The 17,188-nt window shown below is 38.8% G+C and overlaps 1 protein-coding gene across 3 annotated transcripts; it reads right to left on the bottom strand.

The window, feature by feature from the left end:
• Nucleotides 1-542: 542 nt before the first annotated feature.
• LOC147358969 (solute carrier family 7 member 13-like) lies at nucleotides 543-16,375 on the bottom strand. Of its 3 annotated transcripts, none has more exons than XM_086335227.1 (4): nucleotides 15,581-16,375; nucleotides 13,273-13,404; nucleotides 5,287-5,648; nucleotides 543-1,845 (listed from the first exon to the last, which is right to left on the bottom strand). In XM_086335227.1, exons 1-4 carry the CDS (start codon nucleotides 16,263-16,265, stop codon nucleotides 1,717-1,719), a joined length of 1,308 nt encoding a protein of 435 aa, XP_086191353.1. In that variant the 5' UTR covers nucleotides 16,266-16,375; the 3' UTR covers nucleotides 543-1,716. The 3 variants fall into 3 exon arrangements, with proteins under 3 accessions (XP_086191353.1, XP_086191351.1, XP_086191352.1); XM_086335225.1 differs by having other exon boundaries at nucleotides 543-1,241; XM_086335226.1 differs by having other exon boundaries at nucleotides 925-1,716.
• Nucleotides 16,376-17,188: the final 813 nt, after the last annotated feature.

The following is a 17,188-nucleotide window of genomic DNA, read 5'->3' as shown; positions in this document are numbered from 1 at the left end:
ATCCCAGGGACGGGGAGCCTGGGATTGCCGTCTATGGGGTCGCACAGAGTTGGACACAACTGAAGCGACTTAGCAGCAACAGCAGCAGCAGCAGGAACTAGTTAAACTCTTCTTTGGTACCATCTCTATATAGCGTTCCAGCCTCAGTCAGGCCGAAATGTAGAGCTATAGTCATTAATGGAACACTTCTGAGGGGCTGCTGAGAACCCAAACTGAGGCAGGCTATCAAGGGAGATGCCCTCTACAGGGATGTGTACTGACAGCCCATTCACTTACTCACTCACTTGCCTGTGCATTCAGATATTTATTTTATAGGTTGTCTATTTTTATGCACACACTGCCTTAGGGAGAGAGTATACAAATTTAAATAAATGAAATGTAATTAAAAAAATTTTAAATAGCTAAGGAATAATCCTTACCTTTGGGGAGCTCACTGTCTTTAGGGAAAAAGTAAGTAGACAATTAAAAAAGAGTGTGGACTCTGACATATTAATAATAAACTCAGAAGCATTAATGCACAAAGAGGGACATCTACTACAGTCTTGGGAAATTGGGCATCATCGTGCTTTATTGGAGAAGTAAGGTTTCTGTTACAAACAGCAAGAGCTAAAGTGTTAACGTTCTGGACATCAAGCATTTTGTGCTGGTTGCGTGTTACATGTGCAGCATGCGCACAAATACACATAAGGAATAGTATATATATTAGGAATAGGACATCAAGTATTTTGCGCTGGTTGTGTGTTACATGTGCGGCATGCGTACAAATACACAGAAGGAATAGTATATGTATTAGGAATAGGACATCAAGTATTTTGTGCTGGTTGTGTGTTACATATGTGGCATGCATACAAATACACATAAGGAATATGTATATGTATTAGGAATAATCTAGTTGAAAGAGAAAGTTGCTTTTAATGTCAATCATTTGCCAAATATGCATACTTTATTTATTCTTTTTTGGTCGCAGTTGCAGGTGGATTTTTCTGTACATTTCCTCCTGTTGAAATATATTCATTAATGTCATCAGTAGGTGAAACATTTAGTAGTAACTGTAAAAAGCAGGTTATCTTGTTGAAATATGTAGACCCCAAATTAAAATGCACAAAAGGCAAATAAAACAGAAGTCCACTGAGGATAAAAAGAATAACGTAGATATGGTACATCTGAGGAGCCTTGATGATGGGTGTCAAAACCAAGAACAAAGACATGGCCATGGTTCCAAACACAAACGGCAAACGTGCCTGAGAACAAACATAAGCTTGTATTAGAGTGGCCTTGGAGTGGGGTCGCAAAGGGTCGGACACGACTGAGCGACTGAGCTGAACTGGAAGTTATTACAAATAACAGCGTAAAATATTTTATATACAGACATTTGTTTAATATGGAGGAAGTTGGTTTCATTGATAAAAAAAATATTTACCTACCAGGTCTTCCTTAGTTTTATATAAGAGAAAACAGTCTGTTGGGAATCTCCTCAGAGTGTGAAACAGCAGAAGTGAAAGCCTTTTCCTAATAATGTCAACACTTTGCTCTCCCTTTGATCTTTTTCATAAGTCCATGCCACTTGTCCATTCAGCTCTCTTTATCTATTTTGGCTGTGTGGGTCTTCCTCGCTGCGTGCAGGATTTTTCTGGTTCTGGCGAATAGGGGCTGCTCTCCCGTTGCAGTGTGTGGGCTTCTTATTGTGGAGACTTCTCTGCTTGCAGGGCACTGGCTCTAAGACACACAGGTTTCAGGCAGTTTGGCACACAGGCTCAGTGGCACAGCTCGTGGGCTCCAGCACACAGGCTTAGTGGCCTTGTGATATATGGAATCTTCCTGGACCAGGTATCGAACCTGTGTCCTCTGCATTGGCAGACAGATTCTTAACTACTGGACCACCAGGGAAGACCCATTCAAGTCTCTTGAATAACGACCCTCGGAAACATTCCATACTACTACCATAAAGCATTTTTTTTCAGTATAAATTTTTTTCTTTTTATTTTCAAGCAATATCAAAATTAATATTTTTTGTACCTCAATCTAATATTATTCATAATGATGTAATACACAACCTATATATAACCTAATATGACATACTTTATTTTTGGGGGCTCCAAAATCACTGCAGATGGTGAAATTAAAAGACGCTTGCTCCCTAGAAGGAAAGTTATGACCAACCTAGACAGCATATTAAAAAGTAGAGACATCACTTTGCCAACAAAGGTCCATCTAATCAAAGCTATGGTTTTTCTAGTAGTCATGTATGGATGTGAGAGTTGGACTATAAAGAAAGCTGAGTACCGAAGAACTGATGCTTTTGAACAGTGGTGTTGAAGAAGACTCTTGAGAGTCCCTTGGACTGCAAGGAGATCCAACCAGTCCATCCTAAAGGAAATCATCCTGAATATACATTGGAAGGACTGATGCTGAAGCTGAAACTCCAATACTTTGGCCACCTAATGGGAAGAACTGACTCACTGGCAAAGACCTTGATGCTGGGAAAGATCAGGAGAAGGAAAGGAGAAGGGGATGACAGAGGATAAGATGGTTGGAATGCATCACCAACTCAATGAGTTTGAGTAACTCATGACGTGAGTTTGAGTAAACTCTGGGAGTTGGTGATGGACAGGGAGACCTGGCGTTCTGCAGTCCATGGGGTCGCAAAGAGTTGGACAGGACTGAGTGACTGAACTGAACTGAACCTATATATAATTCCTTTGGGGAACGTTTTTATCATAAAAGGACCACAGGGTTGGATTCATTTTCTCTGATCTTCACTTTTCCCTTAATATGGATCTTAACAATGTATATCTTTCAAATTTGTGTGTCTTAATTTGGATAATTAAAGAATACACATGCACGTTTATATATAATTAAATATATACATGCACATTTATATATAATTAAAGAGTAGTAATTGCAAAAGTAAAATGCTTGGTTAAATGCTGTTGATCCTTGCCTATAACTGTATTTTGTGTAACTCTTCTCTCTCCTATTAGACCGAGAAGTTATTGATGCATTATTAATGGGCAGTTTATCCATCTATCTTTTAAGTGTTTAGACTAGTGTTTTTTACATAGTAGTTCCTTAGTAGTTGCTTCAGTATTTATTGGATCATTAAGTGACTCAGATGCAAGATTATCATTATCTTTCCTTTTTTTCAATTTTGAAATGTGGATTTCTGGTCCTCATCCTAAGCATTAGAATTCTCAGGGGTGATGTCTAGGAAACTGAATTTATACAAGAAACTCGAAAGGTATACTTTTTTCACAGTAGACTTTAAAAATCTTAGTTATTAAACTCTGTTGGTTTTCCTTTTTCACCTTCTAGTCGACCCTGCACCTTTGTGTACTGCTGAGGTATTTCTGTGGGTATTCTGGTGCATCCTTTTACCTTATACAAGGTCCGTAATAAAAGAGGCCCCTTGATTTATTTAGAATATGATGCACTGATAAAACAGTGATCATTTGAAACATACCCCCATTAAAAATGACTTATAGGCCTAACAATAAAAGGTGATATAGTAAGACATGCATGCTGTAAGCCTTTTAACTGACTAAGTGACTAACCACTAACTTAGCTTCTAGCAGCCTACATGGAAAGGGAAGCACAATCTTACAGTCTAAGTACTGAAGCTGAGCAGGACCCTGTGGGACTCCTCGGTACAAAAGCCTTTCTGTGTCCCCCATTTCTTGTTTGTAGGAAACAGGCTTCATTCGGCCTCCATGACCTTTCCTGAGTTCCAAAGCACAGTTCAAACAGTCGATAGTCAGAGAGGAGCGGGGATGCAGAGAAAAGGGAGAAGCGGTCGGAACGTGGGAGTGGGGGCCCAGCTTCCCCTCAAGGGATATGCCTAGCAATATCTTTGAGCTCTTCTGCAGAACTAAGAGTTGGACACGATTGAGCGACTTCACTTTCACTTTTCACCTTCATGCATTGGAGAAGGAAATGGCAAACCACTCAGTGTTCTTGCCTGGAGAATCCCAGGGACGGGGGAGCCTGGTGGGCTGCCAGCTATGGGGTCGCACAGAGTCGGACAGGACTGAAGCGACTTAGCAGCAGCAGAACTAAAACCACAACCAGATGGAAGACTTTTAACTGCTTGATGAAGCATTCTTCACTCCAGAGAGAGGGTCTTAGAGAGAAAGTCATCACGAAACCCCCAGATGTCAGAGGATATTTGGATTGAAGGAAGGCAGGCCCTGCAGGCCCCCTGACCCTTATCAGCAACCCTGTCCCTCCACTATAAGACTCCTCACAGCTCTCCTGACGTCAGGTTGGGGCACAGTCTTGAGGGCATTAGCCCACTGTGGCCCCCGTTGCTTAGCAAAGCAATACAGCTGTTCTTTTCTACTTCATCCAAACTCTCTCCAAGATTCTGTTTGATACCAGTGTGTACAGGCTGATTTTTGGTAAAGAAAACTAAATAATCTGCCTAGAAACACAAGTATTTTTGATATAAATATTAGAAATAATTTTCTTTGGTGGGTCTAACACAGTAGCATAATGTAAAAATAAACCATTTAAACTCTTTGCAGTAAGTATAGGAATGAGTTGCTGGAGGTTGTTTGGTTAAACAGAATATTGGGTACATCCACAATATAGATGGATGGGTTATAGTAGACAATTAGAAGAAAAAAGTTTTCCATAAGCTTATATGAAACATTTCAGATGCAGTTAAGGTAGACAGAGGTTTCAGTGGTTGAGGAATCAACAGAGTACTTATCCCTCAGTCAATCTTTGATAGATACTTTTGACTCTGAGGTGAGATTTTATTCATGTTGATGTATGGCAAAACCAATACAATATTGTAAAGTAATTAGCCTCCAATTAAAATAAATTTAAATTTAAAAAAAAAGATGAATGAGTTTGCAACTATACTACATCACGAATACCTGAAGTGTAGCTCTTCCGTATTGGCCATTAAAGCTAGAGACTTATACATTGATACACATTTACATTGATAAGCCTGAAAAGCCCTAGGCAAGCCTACAAGTTAATCTAAGGTAGTACCATTAACAGGACACTCAAATAATCATTGGCCCTGGACACTGGTCAGTCTCATACACTGAGACTGAGTACAGACCTTATGCATTCCACATATGGTTCTTCTTGACTCAAATTTCACTAGTTGTAATATAATAGAATATCCTAAATATAAAATCTATTCTCAAACGTTCCTAAAATGGGGTCACAGTGGGTTAAAAAGATTTTTTACATAGATATAAGAAAAAAGTATTAAAAGTACAAAATGCTCTTTAAAAAGATATAGGATTTTTTTTTTTTTTTCTTGGTTTGACTTACCTTGTAAGGTCTGGATAGGTTGGGCTCCTGGAATCTCAGTTTAAGCAAGCCCATCATCATTAGCCCAAGTTGAATCCAGTCTGTGAATCCCACATAATTTATTAAAAGGATTAAGTCCGAGGGAATAATTAAGATGGAGGCAAAGATGAGCATCTGAATCACAGCTGCAACTGGACAAGAGTGAATATTCAAAGTTGAGAGGATCAAAGGTAGCTGACCCTCCTGGCTTGCCATACACCACAACCTTGATGTTGAAAATACAGTACAGTTGAGGGAGCTAACTATTGCGGAAGAAACACCAAGGGAAATGGCCCACTGCAAGGAAGGGATTACTCTATCCATCCAAGAGACTGCAACAGCATCTGTAAAAGAGTAGAGAAGCCATTAATTACGCAACTGATGTAATATTTATACTGCATGGTATTTTTAATTAGCTTAGAAAGTATTAAATTATAATTGTAGCAAAGACAAAGGGCTGGTGTAAGTAGCAGGTTGAAACTGACAAAGTTTTCTAAAAATCACGAATGAGTCTTGGATTTTGTCAAACACATTTTACGACTCTTAATATAATCTGATTTTTGTCTGTTATCATTTTAATATAGTAAAATATTAATTGCTTTTGGGATGCTGAACCAACCAATGATAAAGCTCACTTGTTCATCATGTATGCTCCTTTTTATGTGTTGCTGGACTCAGTTGACCAGTGTTTTTGAGAACTGTGTTACACTGTAGTTCACGGAACAATACACGTTGTATGCAACATGTGTATGTAATTTCTTTCTTTGTGTAAAGAATTTTTCTGGCTTTGGTACCATAGAAATACTGGTTTCATAAAATAAGTTTGGATGTGTCCCCTCTTCCAATTTCTGGAAGAATTTGTTTAGGAGTGGTATTATTTCTTTCTTAAATGTTTGATGCAATTCATCAGTGAAGCTACTAGGGCCTGGGATTTGACTTGTGGGAAGATTTTAGATTTTTAACTCATTTTTTTTAAAAATATAGATCTATTCAGATATTTTTATGTCTTCTGGAGGCAGTTCTGTTAACTCAAGAGTAATAAAAAGTACTCCGTGGCACACAGCACTCTCTTTTCCATGGGCTCTCCCCTTCTCCTCAGCCTCTGGTTGAGGAGAAAGATGACTAGGGGTTGACTGAGGTCTCCCTACCCCGAAGGCTATACCCATCCAAGTAGGCTGGGGAGCTTCATGACGGTTCTTAGATATGGGTTCCCAAGTCATCAACAAGCCCGGGACTGTGGAATGAAAGGTCGATTCAGCTAAGGGGATCTGGGTTGAACTCACAGTGCAGAAGGGAAGCCCTCTACCCACAAAAGTTCCTTTGTGAATAAAGCCCTTTGGGTCCACTCAAAGTGTTATAGTTTCACGGCTTCCACTGTTGGCTATTTGTTGGTATTGATATTTTAGGTAGAGGTGTGAGATATTTAGGTAGAGAGTATAATGGGACACGTGAGTTCCTTCGAAACCCCTTTCCTTTCTCCCTCCTTGTGCCGTTCAGAAAATAATGTTGAATCTCAGTGGGAGAAAGAGCACAGACCTGATGGAAAACTTTAAGGCAGCGATGGTGGTGGTAAAAGATGCAATATCTCAATCTAACTATGATGTGACCAGAGACAAAAGCCACTGGGAGCTGGAGGTTTACAGGGGATTGTTACTAAGTGACCATGTGTCCTCTAGCCCCAGCTGTGGTTGTTCCAGACACTGGGACTGTAATGGAGACACTGTATACATTGATGCCAGTTGATATCCTGTCTCAAACATTGCCAGCACCTCTTTTCTGTTCACTTGCCCCTGAAGACCAAGACTAATTCACATTCATGTGGCAAGGCCTTCAATAGGCTTTCACAGTACCCCACTAGGATTCCTAAACTCCCCTGCTCTTTGCCCCCAGCTGGACTTCAGGATTTTTCAAGAGTGTCTCTGCCATCCAAGATCCAAAATTTATACTATATTGTTCATGATCAGTTAGTTGACAAGTTTAAAGCCTCAGTCTAGAAACATCTGAATTTGTATTATTACACTTTACCAACAGGCTGATCAACCCCAATAAAATTTAGGGTACTGCTTGCCAAGTAAGTTTTCTTGGAAACATGTGGCTAAATTTGCAACACGTAGTCCCTCTGGTAGTAAAAAAAAAAAACTGTCTACGGACCCCTACTACTAAAAGAAGACTCAGCACCGTATGAATTCTTCGTGTGTTATAGTTAGCATGTGTCTCACTTGGGATTCTACTTAGTCTTCCATATCAGCTAATTCACAGATCAATGTCCTTTAACTGGAGGATCAGATCAGTGGACTGTACTGAAAGCTGTCCAGTGAGCACACTTTCTACCAGTGGGGATCCACAATCATAATTACTGCTTTGACTTAGAAGTTTCTGTGACTGATGATGGTCTTCTGCATTGCAGGCAGATTCTTTACCGTCTGAGCCACGAGGGAAGCCCCTTTTCTATTGCATTTCCTGGCAAAGAGAGGTACCTTATAGCTGGAGGCGGCCTCCTTGATAACAACTATCATTTAAATTCCTTTTGAAAAAATAATACTAGCTTAGCAAGTAGCACTGGGATATTGTAAAACTGAACACCTGACTTATGGAGGCCTTATGACTTTCCAGCCTGATAGTCTCATTTTGGGATGAATCAAATTGAATTCAACTATTGAAAAGGTATGAAGAGCCCCCCAAATCTTATCAGGTGGAAATGGTGTATTCAAGAACACAGCTAGCCTGGCCCAGTGGCTTCTTGGTTTTGCATGAACAAGTGCAAATTACATCCCAGTTTGCTGACTGAAGCAGGGTTGCTGGTTCAGCAGGGCCCTCTGTTCACAAGGGTCCCTGTAAATATCTGGCCATGGGCCACTGACGGTTTAGCTAAGCTGAAGCCCTGTGGTGCCCGCCAGGCTGCTACAGCTGTGAGCCTCAGCACCAGCTATGCAGAATGGAAAATAGACAGGATATTCTACTCAGGAACTGGAGATCAAAATCAGATTATTCAGTCAGCAGCCTTGATTGCTTTCTATAGTTTATGGCCCCGGAGAGGGGTGTCTTTAGTCTGCCAGCCTGTGGTTTTCTAAGTGACAGACCAAACCCCCAGGCCATCAACAATAGTTCATGTCATTAGAAATACAAGCGTGGTTCATCAAGAGGGGAATTGGCCAGAGCTATGAGAATGGGCTTAAGTTCTGTCCATGGAGCCCATTCTCTGATGAGAATAATTAGAATAAAACTGCTGATCGATACTGAACTATTCAGGTTGCCGTGACAATGTCTGAATCCATCATCTTTCTAGACACGGCAACACACTGACTATCATATACTGGACAGAAGAAAAAGGGCTCCATATTTTTGCTACAGAGGCTAACACGAAATGTTACACTGTGACTTCTGCCAAGATTTGACCATTCGTTCACAGTGAAGGAGGCCACTTGCACAAGATATTGTCCCTGCTCACTTCCGGCAAATTGACTACATTGACTTTTGACCCTCTCTTGGGACGACAGCTAATAGTTGTTGGAACTTTTCCAGGTTGCAGCATTGCTGTTCCAATTTGGTCAGCCCTCTGCGGCCACACCACTGTGGCCCTTGAAACTCATCTGTGGTATGTGTTTGGCCATTCACAATGTGACAGCTGTACATCACAAAAGCACATCAATGTGCTGAAGGCAAAGGTATTCAGTGTATCTTTCATATACACCATTTGAATGCGTCTGATTCTGTTTAATGTTGGATGGCTTCCTCAAAAATCAACCCAGAAATATTTCTGACTCTACCTCTCTCACATCCTTCTGGTCCACACACCTTGGTCAGGTAGTTTGGTCACTGAATAAACCCTAGGGAGTGATCTTCCCTGGTGGCTCAGACAGTAAAGAATCTACCTGCAATGCAAGAGACCCGGGTTCCATCCCTGAGTTGGGAAGATCCCTGGAGAAGGAAATGGCAACCCACTCCAGTATTCTTGCCTGGTGAATCCTGTGGACAGAGGAGCCTGGTGGGCTACAGTTTGTGGGGTTGCAAAGAGTCGGACATGACCAAGTGACTAACACTTTCGCTCTCAGAGAGTGATCACCTACTCTTGGCTGCTTCCTGAGTGATGGTGAGGGAGAATAGCATAGGTAGTTATATATTCCTATTTTGAAAACTCAGGAGGCTTTCCTGATTATTGCTGGATTTTATGCTTCTTATTTTCCTCACACAGCAACCCCAACCTACCTGGTTGGTTTAGCCTCTGGGCAGCAATATGACCATAAAGAAGCCAAGAGGATTCAAAATCCATTTTGGTTCACACGCCTGGGTTCTCTTTTTTGACTGGTGTGGTCATAGATTATAAAGATAATAACCACTTGACTGAGTTCACTCTGTGCTAAGTGCTCTTACAGTGGTAATTGTGGCTTTCTAGAAGGGAATATTTAGACTGAAAAATATGGGGATGGAAGGACAACAGTGATCTTTTGTCTTTTAGAGCCATTCCTGGGACCTGTCTTCTGAAGGAAGACTTATAAAAGATTTGGATTCCCTAAGCTTGAGGATCTTCTGCTGTTATGTGGAGATATCACTTGGCCTTCCTTGCTTTGTCTTTTGGGAATCAGGGTTTGGGGAACAGCATAAATGACATTCTAGCTACTGCTATTATATGAAAAATAAATTGCCTTTGTCTCCATCGCCAGCATCCATGAAACTGTGCCCAACTACCTTATGAGGGGGTTAAATCTCAAGCTTTTCATAGTTGTTGAGAGTCTTGTGATTTCTTCCTTGACCCACTGGTTATTTAGAAGTCTGTTGTTTAATTTTCAAATATGTGAGGTTTCTCAAGTTACATTCTGTTGTTGGTTTCTATTGTGCATCTATTGCTGTTGAAGGAAGTGTTTTGTATGATAGAAATATTAAATTTTTTGAGACTTGTTTTATATCCTGAAATTATGTCTATCCTAGGGAAAGTCCCATAAGTGCTTGAATAAATATATATTCTGCTTCTGTTTGGTGGAGCATTCTATAAATGTCAATTAGATCAGTTTGATTGATAGTGGTGTGCAGATCTTCTATATCCTTATTGATTTTCTATCTAGTTATTGAGTGATATACTGACATCTGCAACTATAGTTGCTGAATTGTCTATTTCTCCTTTTAGTTACATTAGTATGGCTTCATGTATTCTGGGGCTGTGTTTTTAGAGGTGTATGCATTTATAATTGTTATATCTTCTTCATGCATTGATCATTTTATTAATATCATTACAAAATACCTTTCTTTGTCTCTAGTAATCTTTTAGTCTTTAAGTTATTTTGTCTTAATAATATTACTATTCTAGTTTTCTTACAGTTAATGTTTGCATGATAAACTTTTCCATTCTTTTACTTTGTACTTGATTGTGTTTTGAATCTAAAGTGTGTCTCATATAGACAGCATATAGTTGGATTGATAATTTTATTCAGTATGACAACCTCTGCCTTTTATTGTTGTGTTTGTATATTCTCATTTAACATTACTGATATTGTCATATTTACTATGTCACTTTGCTATTTGTTTTTTTATGTCTTATGTATTTTTGTTCTTTTGTTCTTCTATTTTATTGTTTATTTTTATTTTATTTATTGTTATATTTTATCATTTATTTCTTGTTTATTTTATCTATTTATTGTTAAGTAGATTTTTTTTTTCTATACCATATGGCCTTTGGGATCTTAGTCCCTTAACCAGGAATCTAACCTGGGTCCTGGCAGGAAAAGTGCCTAACCACTGGACTGCTAGGGAATTCCCTAAAGAGATATTCTTAATGTGCCATTTAATTCCTCTGTTGATTTGTTCAGTTATTTTCTTAGTAGTTGTTCTGGTAATTACAGAATCCACCTTTAATCCAAATCAATTTTCAGTTACTTTCAGTTAAAATATGACAACTTTGCTACTATGGCTCATTTCCTTCTCTTTTCTTTGTGCTATTACTGTCATATATGTTATATTTATATGTTTAATAAACCCTACATTTAAGTTTCAGAGTTATTATCTAAAATAATCTAAGATATTTTTAAAGAATTCAAAAAATGTGTGTATACACCTATGGAGTCTTTTATATTTATCCATATATTTAATATTTCTGGTTCTTTTTCTTCCTTCCCTTTGATCCAAGTTACTTTCTTTCAGTCTGAAGAATTTCTTTCAGTAAGTCTTCTAGCAATGAATTCTTTCAGTTTTTGTTAGAGTACCTTCACATACATTTTCACATTCATTATTACTACTAATACGTGAAATGAATCAATAATATACATTCATTTTACTTTTTACATTTTTTAAAAATTGCAGTATTAGTTGACTCGGAATATTGTGTTACTTTTTTGATGTACAGCAAAGCAATTCAATTATATACATATATATTTTCCAGATTCTTTTCTATTATAGGTTATTATAAGATATTGAATATCGTTCCCTAAGCTATATAGTAAATCCTTGTTGTTTATCTGTTTTATGTGTAGTGGTATTTGTTAACACCATACTCCTAATTTATTCCTTCCCCCTTTCCCCTTTGGTAACCATAATTTTGTTTTCTATGCCCATGAGTTTGTTATCTGTTTTGTAAAATAAATTCATTTGTGTGGTTTTTTAGATTCCACAAATAAGTGATATCATATAATATTTGTCTTTCTGTGTCTGACTAACTTTACTCAGTATGATAATCTCACATCCATTCATGTTACTGCAAATGGCAATATTTCATTCTACTTTATGGCTGTGAGTGTCTATCTGGGGCTTCTCAGGTGGCACAGTGGTAAAAAATCTGCCTGCCAGTGCAGGAGACACAGGAGACACGAGTTAGATCCCTGGGTTGAGAAGATCCCCTGGTGTAAGAAATGGCTGTATCCTTGCCTAGAAAATTCCATGGACAGAGGAACCTGGGGGGCTACAGTCCATGGATTCACAGAGTCAGACTTGACTGAGCACACACACACAGTATTTATCTATCTATTTACTGCATCTTCTCTATCCATTCATCTGTTGATGGACACCTAGGTTGCATGCATGATACTCTAAGTAGTGTCATTTTGGAGTTGAGATAACTGGGGAGCATCAAGCTTGGATGTAGGATAAACCTTATTTTTCTTTTCAATGAAAGCCTATTACTGATTTTCTTTTATTTTTCTGATAACTGAAAGTGTGAAGTTTAACAAATATTTATTTCATTAATATATTCATATAGATATTTAAGTTCAATTGAAAATTGAGCTTCTTTCAATTTGTCTATTTTTAGAGCAAAAAATCAGTTTCTGCACTATAAGTAATTTTTTAAAATCTGAAAAAAATCTGAATAGTTTTTATGATAAACTGAAATTCTGTCTCTTATATATATATATATATATATATATATATGGAGAAGGCAGTGGCAACCCACTCCAGTACTCTTGCCTGGAAAATCCCATGGACAGAGGAGCCTGGTGGGCTGCCGTCTATGGGGTCGCACAGAGTTGGACACGACTGAAGCGACTTAGCAGCAGCATATATATATACATATATGGAAGGATTCATGTCCACTTCACTAATAGGAAAATTTAGGTACTCAAGCTCTGTATAGATTTGGGGGATATGTCTGAAGACAAAGTGTATGAGTTATATTTCCTGGAGGCAAATGCTGACCCAGAGCACCCACCTGCTCCTTATGAAGTATATCTCAAGAGGCTTTGATAAGTAGTCTCATATTTTCTATTCTACTCTGTCCATTGTGTTCTGCCTTTTTTTCCTTTTATATTTCTTAGTGTTTTCCATATTTTTGGCTGCTAGACCTTACCCTTTACTATATGCTCTAAAGAAATTGCTTGACCTTTTGAACGTCTACCTTTAAATAAATAGGTAAGTAAATAACCCAGACATGAACCAAATTAGCCTAATTCTCTTGAAATGTGCAAAAAGACCCACTGTATACTCAAAACTCCCTTTATTCAGGACAATGAAACAGAGTGTCTTCCTTCTGGCTCCGTGCAACCATACCTGAGGACATGATTTCCTTTGGGGTCAGGACGGCTAGGTAGGAAACATTAACCAGTAAGTAGATCAGGGCCACGAGGGTAAGTGCAGTGACCACACATTTGGGGATGTTCTCACTAGGGCTTTTCAACTCTCCTGCAAAAAAAAAAAGTGCCACTCAGAAAAAATGACTAATCAGATCATCTTTGGAAGTAGCTTCATTATAACATACAACAACTAAAAGAAACAGACATGACTACACACAGCAAGAGTTGAATGCTTACTTACCAAGTTTAGACAAAGTATTAACTTTAGCAGCAATGGAATTTTGCTGAACTCTGGGTTTTACTCTTGTATCTTTGATGTGCCCAACATAAGCTTTTTGGATAAGAGGACAACTCAGAAAACCTGGATTCTAGGCCAGGAGGACTGGAGCAAATATTCCCTTACCATACGGCCAACACTATAGAAGTACACGTTTGTGTTAATGAAGTGTTGGAATAGCTCCTCTGTTAATCTGGTCACCACAGTCTAGGACATTAGGGTAGATTCTCCTGCTCTTTTCACTCCTTGGGTTAAGTTTCTAGACTAGCTAAATCTTAGATTAAACTTGACTGTATATTGCCAACACCAGTTTGACACAGATGTTTAACTACTTGGAAAATTTTTAACTTACAGTATGCAACTCCCTCAAAATAATTCACATGTATTAAAAAGAAAAATTTAAAGAACATAAAGATTTAGAGAAAAAAAGCTCAGGTACATATTTATCTAAACCTTGAGATGGAGAAAGACTTTTCAAGTATGGAGATAATGAAAAGTTAAAAGATAGTTTAATACTTGTAGGTATTAAACTTCTAGTGTTTAAGACTGAAATTTTTAAAACTTATGAACAAAATGAAAAAAAAAAAAAAAGCCAAACAACAGGGACTTCACTGGTGGTCCAATGGTTAAGAACCCACCCGGAAATGCAGGAGACAGGGGTTTCATCCTTGCCAGGGAGCTAAGATCCCACATGCTGCAGGGCAACCAGTCCACACGCTTTAGCCACTGAGCCCGCATGCCCAGCTAGAGCGCCCATGCACCACAAAAGACCCTGCAGGCCGCAACTAACACTTGACAGACAGGTTAATGACAGCAAACTAAGAAAGCCATTTACCTGTCTTACAAGGAGGAAATTGGTCATTAACATTTGCAAAACTCTGCCCTCTCACTGGAGAAGGCAATCGCACCCCACTCCAGTACTCTTGCCTGGAAAATCCCACAGACAGAGGAGCCTGGTAGGCTGCAGTCCATGGGGTCGCTGGGAGTTGAACACGACTGAGCGACTTCACTTTCACTTTTCACTTTCATGCATTGGAGAAGGAAGTGGCACCCCACTCCAGTGTTCTTGCCTGGAGAATCCCAGGGATGGGGGAGCCTGGTGGGCTGCCAACTATGGGGTCCCACAGAGTCGCACACGATTGAAGCGACTTAGCAGCAGCAGCAGCCCTCTCACTAGACATTGAAGAAAAAATGAGTTCTGAAGTTTTATTTTCACAACTTTAAGTGACTAAAGAATGAAAAAGGTTTGATGACTTCAGGTGCCATCATTTTAATTCACACTAATAGACATTTGTAAAGCTTTTCTGGGCTGCAATTTGATAATATTTCTTAAGACATTTCTAAATATTTATGTGGTTCACTTAGTAATTTTACTAAGATTTTTCAAGACTTTTTTCCTAACAAAACAATGAGAGATCCACAAAGGTTTATATAAAAGGATGCTGATTGGAACAACAACTATACAATTTCAAAGTGAAAAACTAGAAAAAATTCTGGTATCCAACAATGGGAGATGCTTGAAAAATGGTCAAATTGCATATGATAAAATGTTGTGTATTCATTTAAAAGCATTTATATTTAATAATATTTATGAATTCTCACTATGTGCTTTAAGTAGAACAAATGATGAGTATATGTACAAGTGTGACCTGCATGTGTGTACATATGAGATAACTGGTAATCTTCATTTTAGTTTATATTTTCTAAATTTTAATTTTTCTCTGATGAGCTTCTGCTATTAAAATATTTGTTCAGTAAAAAAAGTTGTTGAGTCCTTAAGCTGTATTAGTTCTACACTTACTTGTTTTAATTTGTAAACACCCAGAAAATATTTTGCTTTCCAAAGCTAGAAAACCACATTTGTAGAGAGTTTAGTGCATTTCCACCCACCTGATAGAAGAGAGACACACATTATAGAGAAATAATGTGTTTCTTAGAATTAAGCTGATTAACCCTTGTATGTTTATAGCCTGGTGGAGCTCTTTATAATTTAAAAAAGTAATTTTACCTGCTATTCGGACAAGGACTCCCCAACCAGAATATGCAAACAATCCTTGTAAGAAGGCTTCTGCAATCTGTGAAGCATCCGGAACGTCAGCATCGAAAGCTTTCTCAAACCTGGCCAGGTTCTCTCTTCTTCCTCTCACCAACAGCACGATTCCAGTTACAGAGATGAAGCCGAGAACTGTCATTTTGACAGCCGTACTGACAGTCTGAAACCATGTCACCTCCTTCACTCCCCGAGCATTCAGGATTCCCAAGCACCACAAGATAGCCAATGCCAAACATTTCTTTGGCATCTCAGGAACAAAACACCCAGGATAGAAAGGCTGCGTAATGTAGCCCGCCAGCATCAAGCTGCGGGCAGCAATTCCTGCGGGAGTACTGAATAGATTGATCCAAAGGTAGAAGAAAGCAACAAAGGGCCCAAGAGACCTTTTGAGGAAATAATACTGTGCTCCGCTTCTAGGGAAGGTGGTCCCCAGCTCCGCGTGACTCAGGGCAGCCAGCATAGACACCACGGCACAAGCAGCCCAAATGCTTAGGGACACCCCCACGTTGAGTGAAGAGTATTTTAACACCCCTTTAGGAGCGATAAATATTCCCGCACCTATGATGATACTGAATAAAAAAATTGTCCCATGGAAATATCCTATTACCCGCCGTAGCTGAGTGCTTTCTCCCACCTTCATTTTCTCAAGTCTGACACTTAATGTCCAAAGCTAACATAAATTCACTGTTTCCTCTGTGACACTTGTGATCTTACAGTTAAATGCTTTGGTTCCCTCCTCTTCTCTTCCTCAAATAGACTTCCTCACAGCCCTTAGCATAATAGTAAAAAAAAAAAAAGTTAACTTGTAAAGTTAATTAAACTAAAGTTTATGAGATCTTAAAATTAGGGTTAAAATGTTTCACTGTTAAACATTTAAAAAGTTAAACACAATTAAACAAGTTAGACACAGCTAATTGGGAATAAGAGATAAAAACTTCCCAGTCAGGTTTTTTCTATGGATATGTAACCACATTCATTTTGATCCTTAAACAAGTAATTCTTTAAAACTTTGTACTGTAAGGAAGATTGCAAAGAATGACAAAAATACAAGGTCTGAATCATAAGTTTGCCCCTTGTTAGCAGATCTTGTTTGAATCACACACACACACCTGCCACTTACTAGAAAATCCACATCACTTGTTTTTTTTTGAAAAATGGGACCGATAATCCTTATCTTATTTTTTCTTTAATAGAATTAAATAAGGTAATTTACTGATGAAGCAAATTCTAGCACAGAGCTCCTAGTACTATACCTAACATAGTTTGCATGTGTGCGCACGTGCGTATGACCCTTGGACTGCTGCCCACAAGCTCCTCCATCCACGGGATTGTCCAGGAAAGAGTACTGGAGTGGGTTGCCATTTCCTCCTTCAGGGGATCTTCCTGACCCAGGGATCGAACCCACATCTTCTGCATCTCCTCCATGGGCAGGCTTATTTTTTTTACCACTGAGCCACCTGGGAAGCCCCACCTAACATAATTTAGGGATCCATAAAGTTAGTTTTATCATTTCGTTATTTTCAGTTCAGTTCAGTTCAGTTCAGTCCCTCAGTCATTTCCAAC

This window comes from Bos grunniens, chromosome 14, assembly GCF_055505025.1.
Source record: "Bos grunniens cultivar Pamir isolate PY7600 chromosome 14, Bosgru_T2T1.0, whole genome shotgun sequence".
Taxonomy (NCBI): domain Eukaryota; kingdom Metazoa; phylum Chordata; class Mammalia; order Artiodactyla; family Bovidae; genus Bos; species Bos grunniens.
This window is presented reverse-complemented; position numbering and strand designations above follow the sequence as displayed.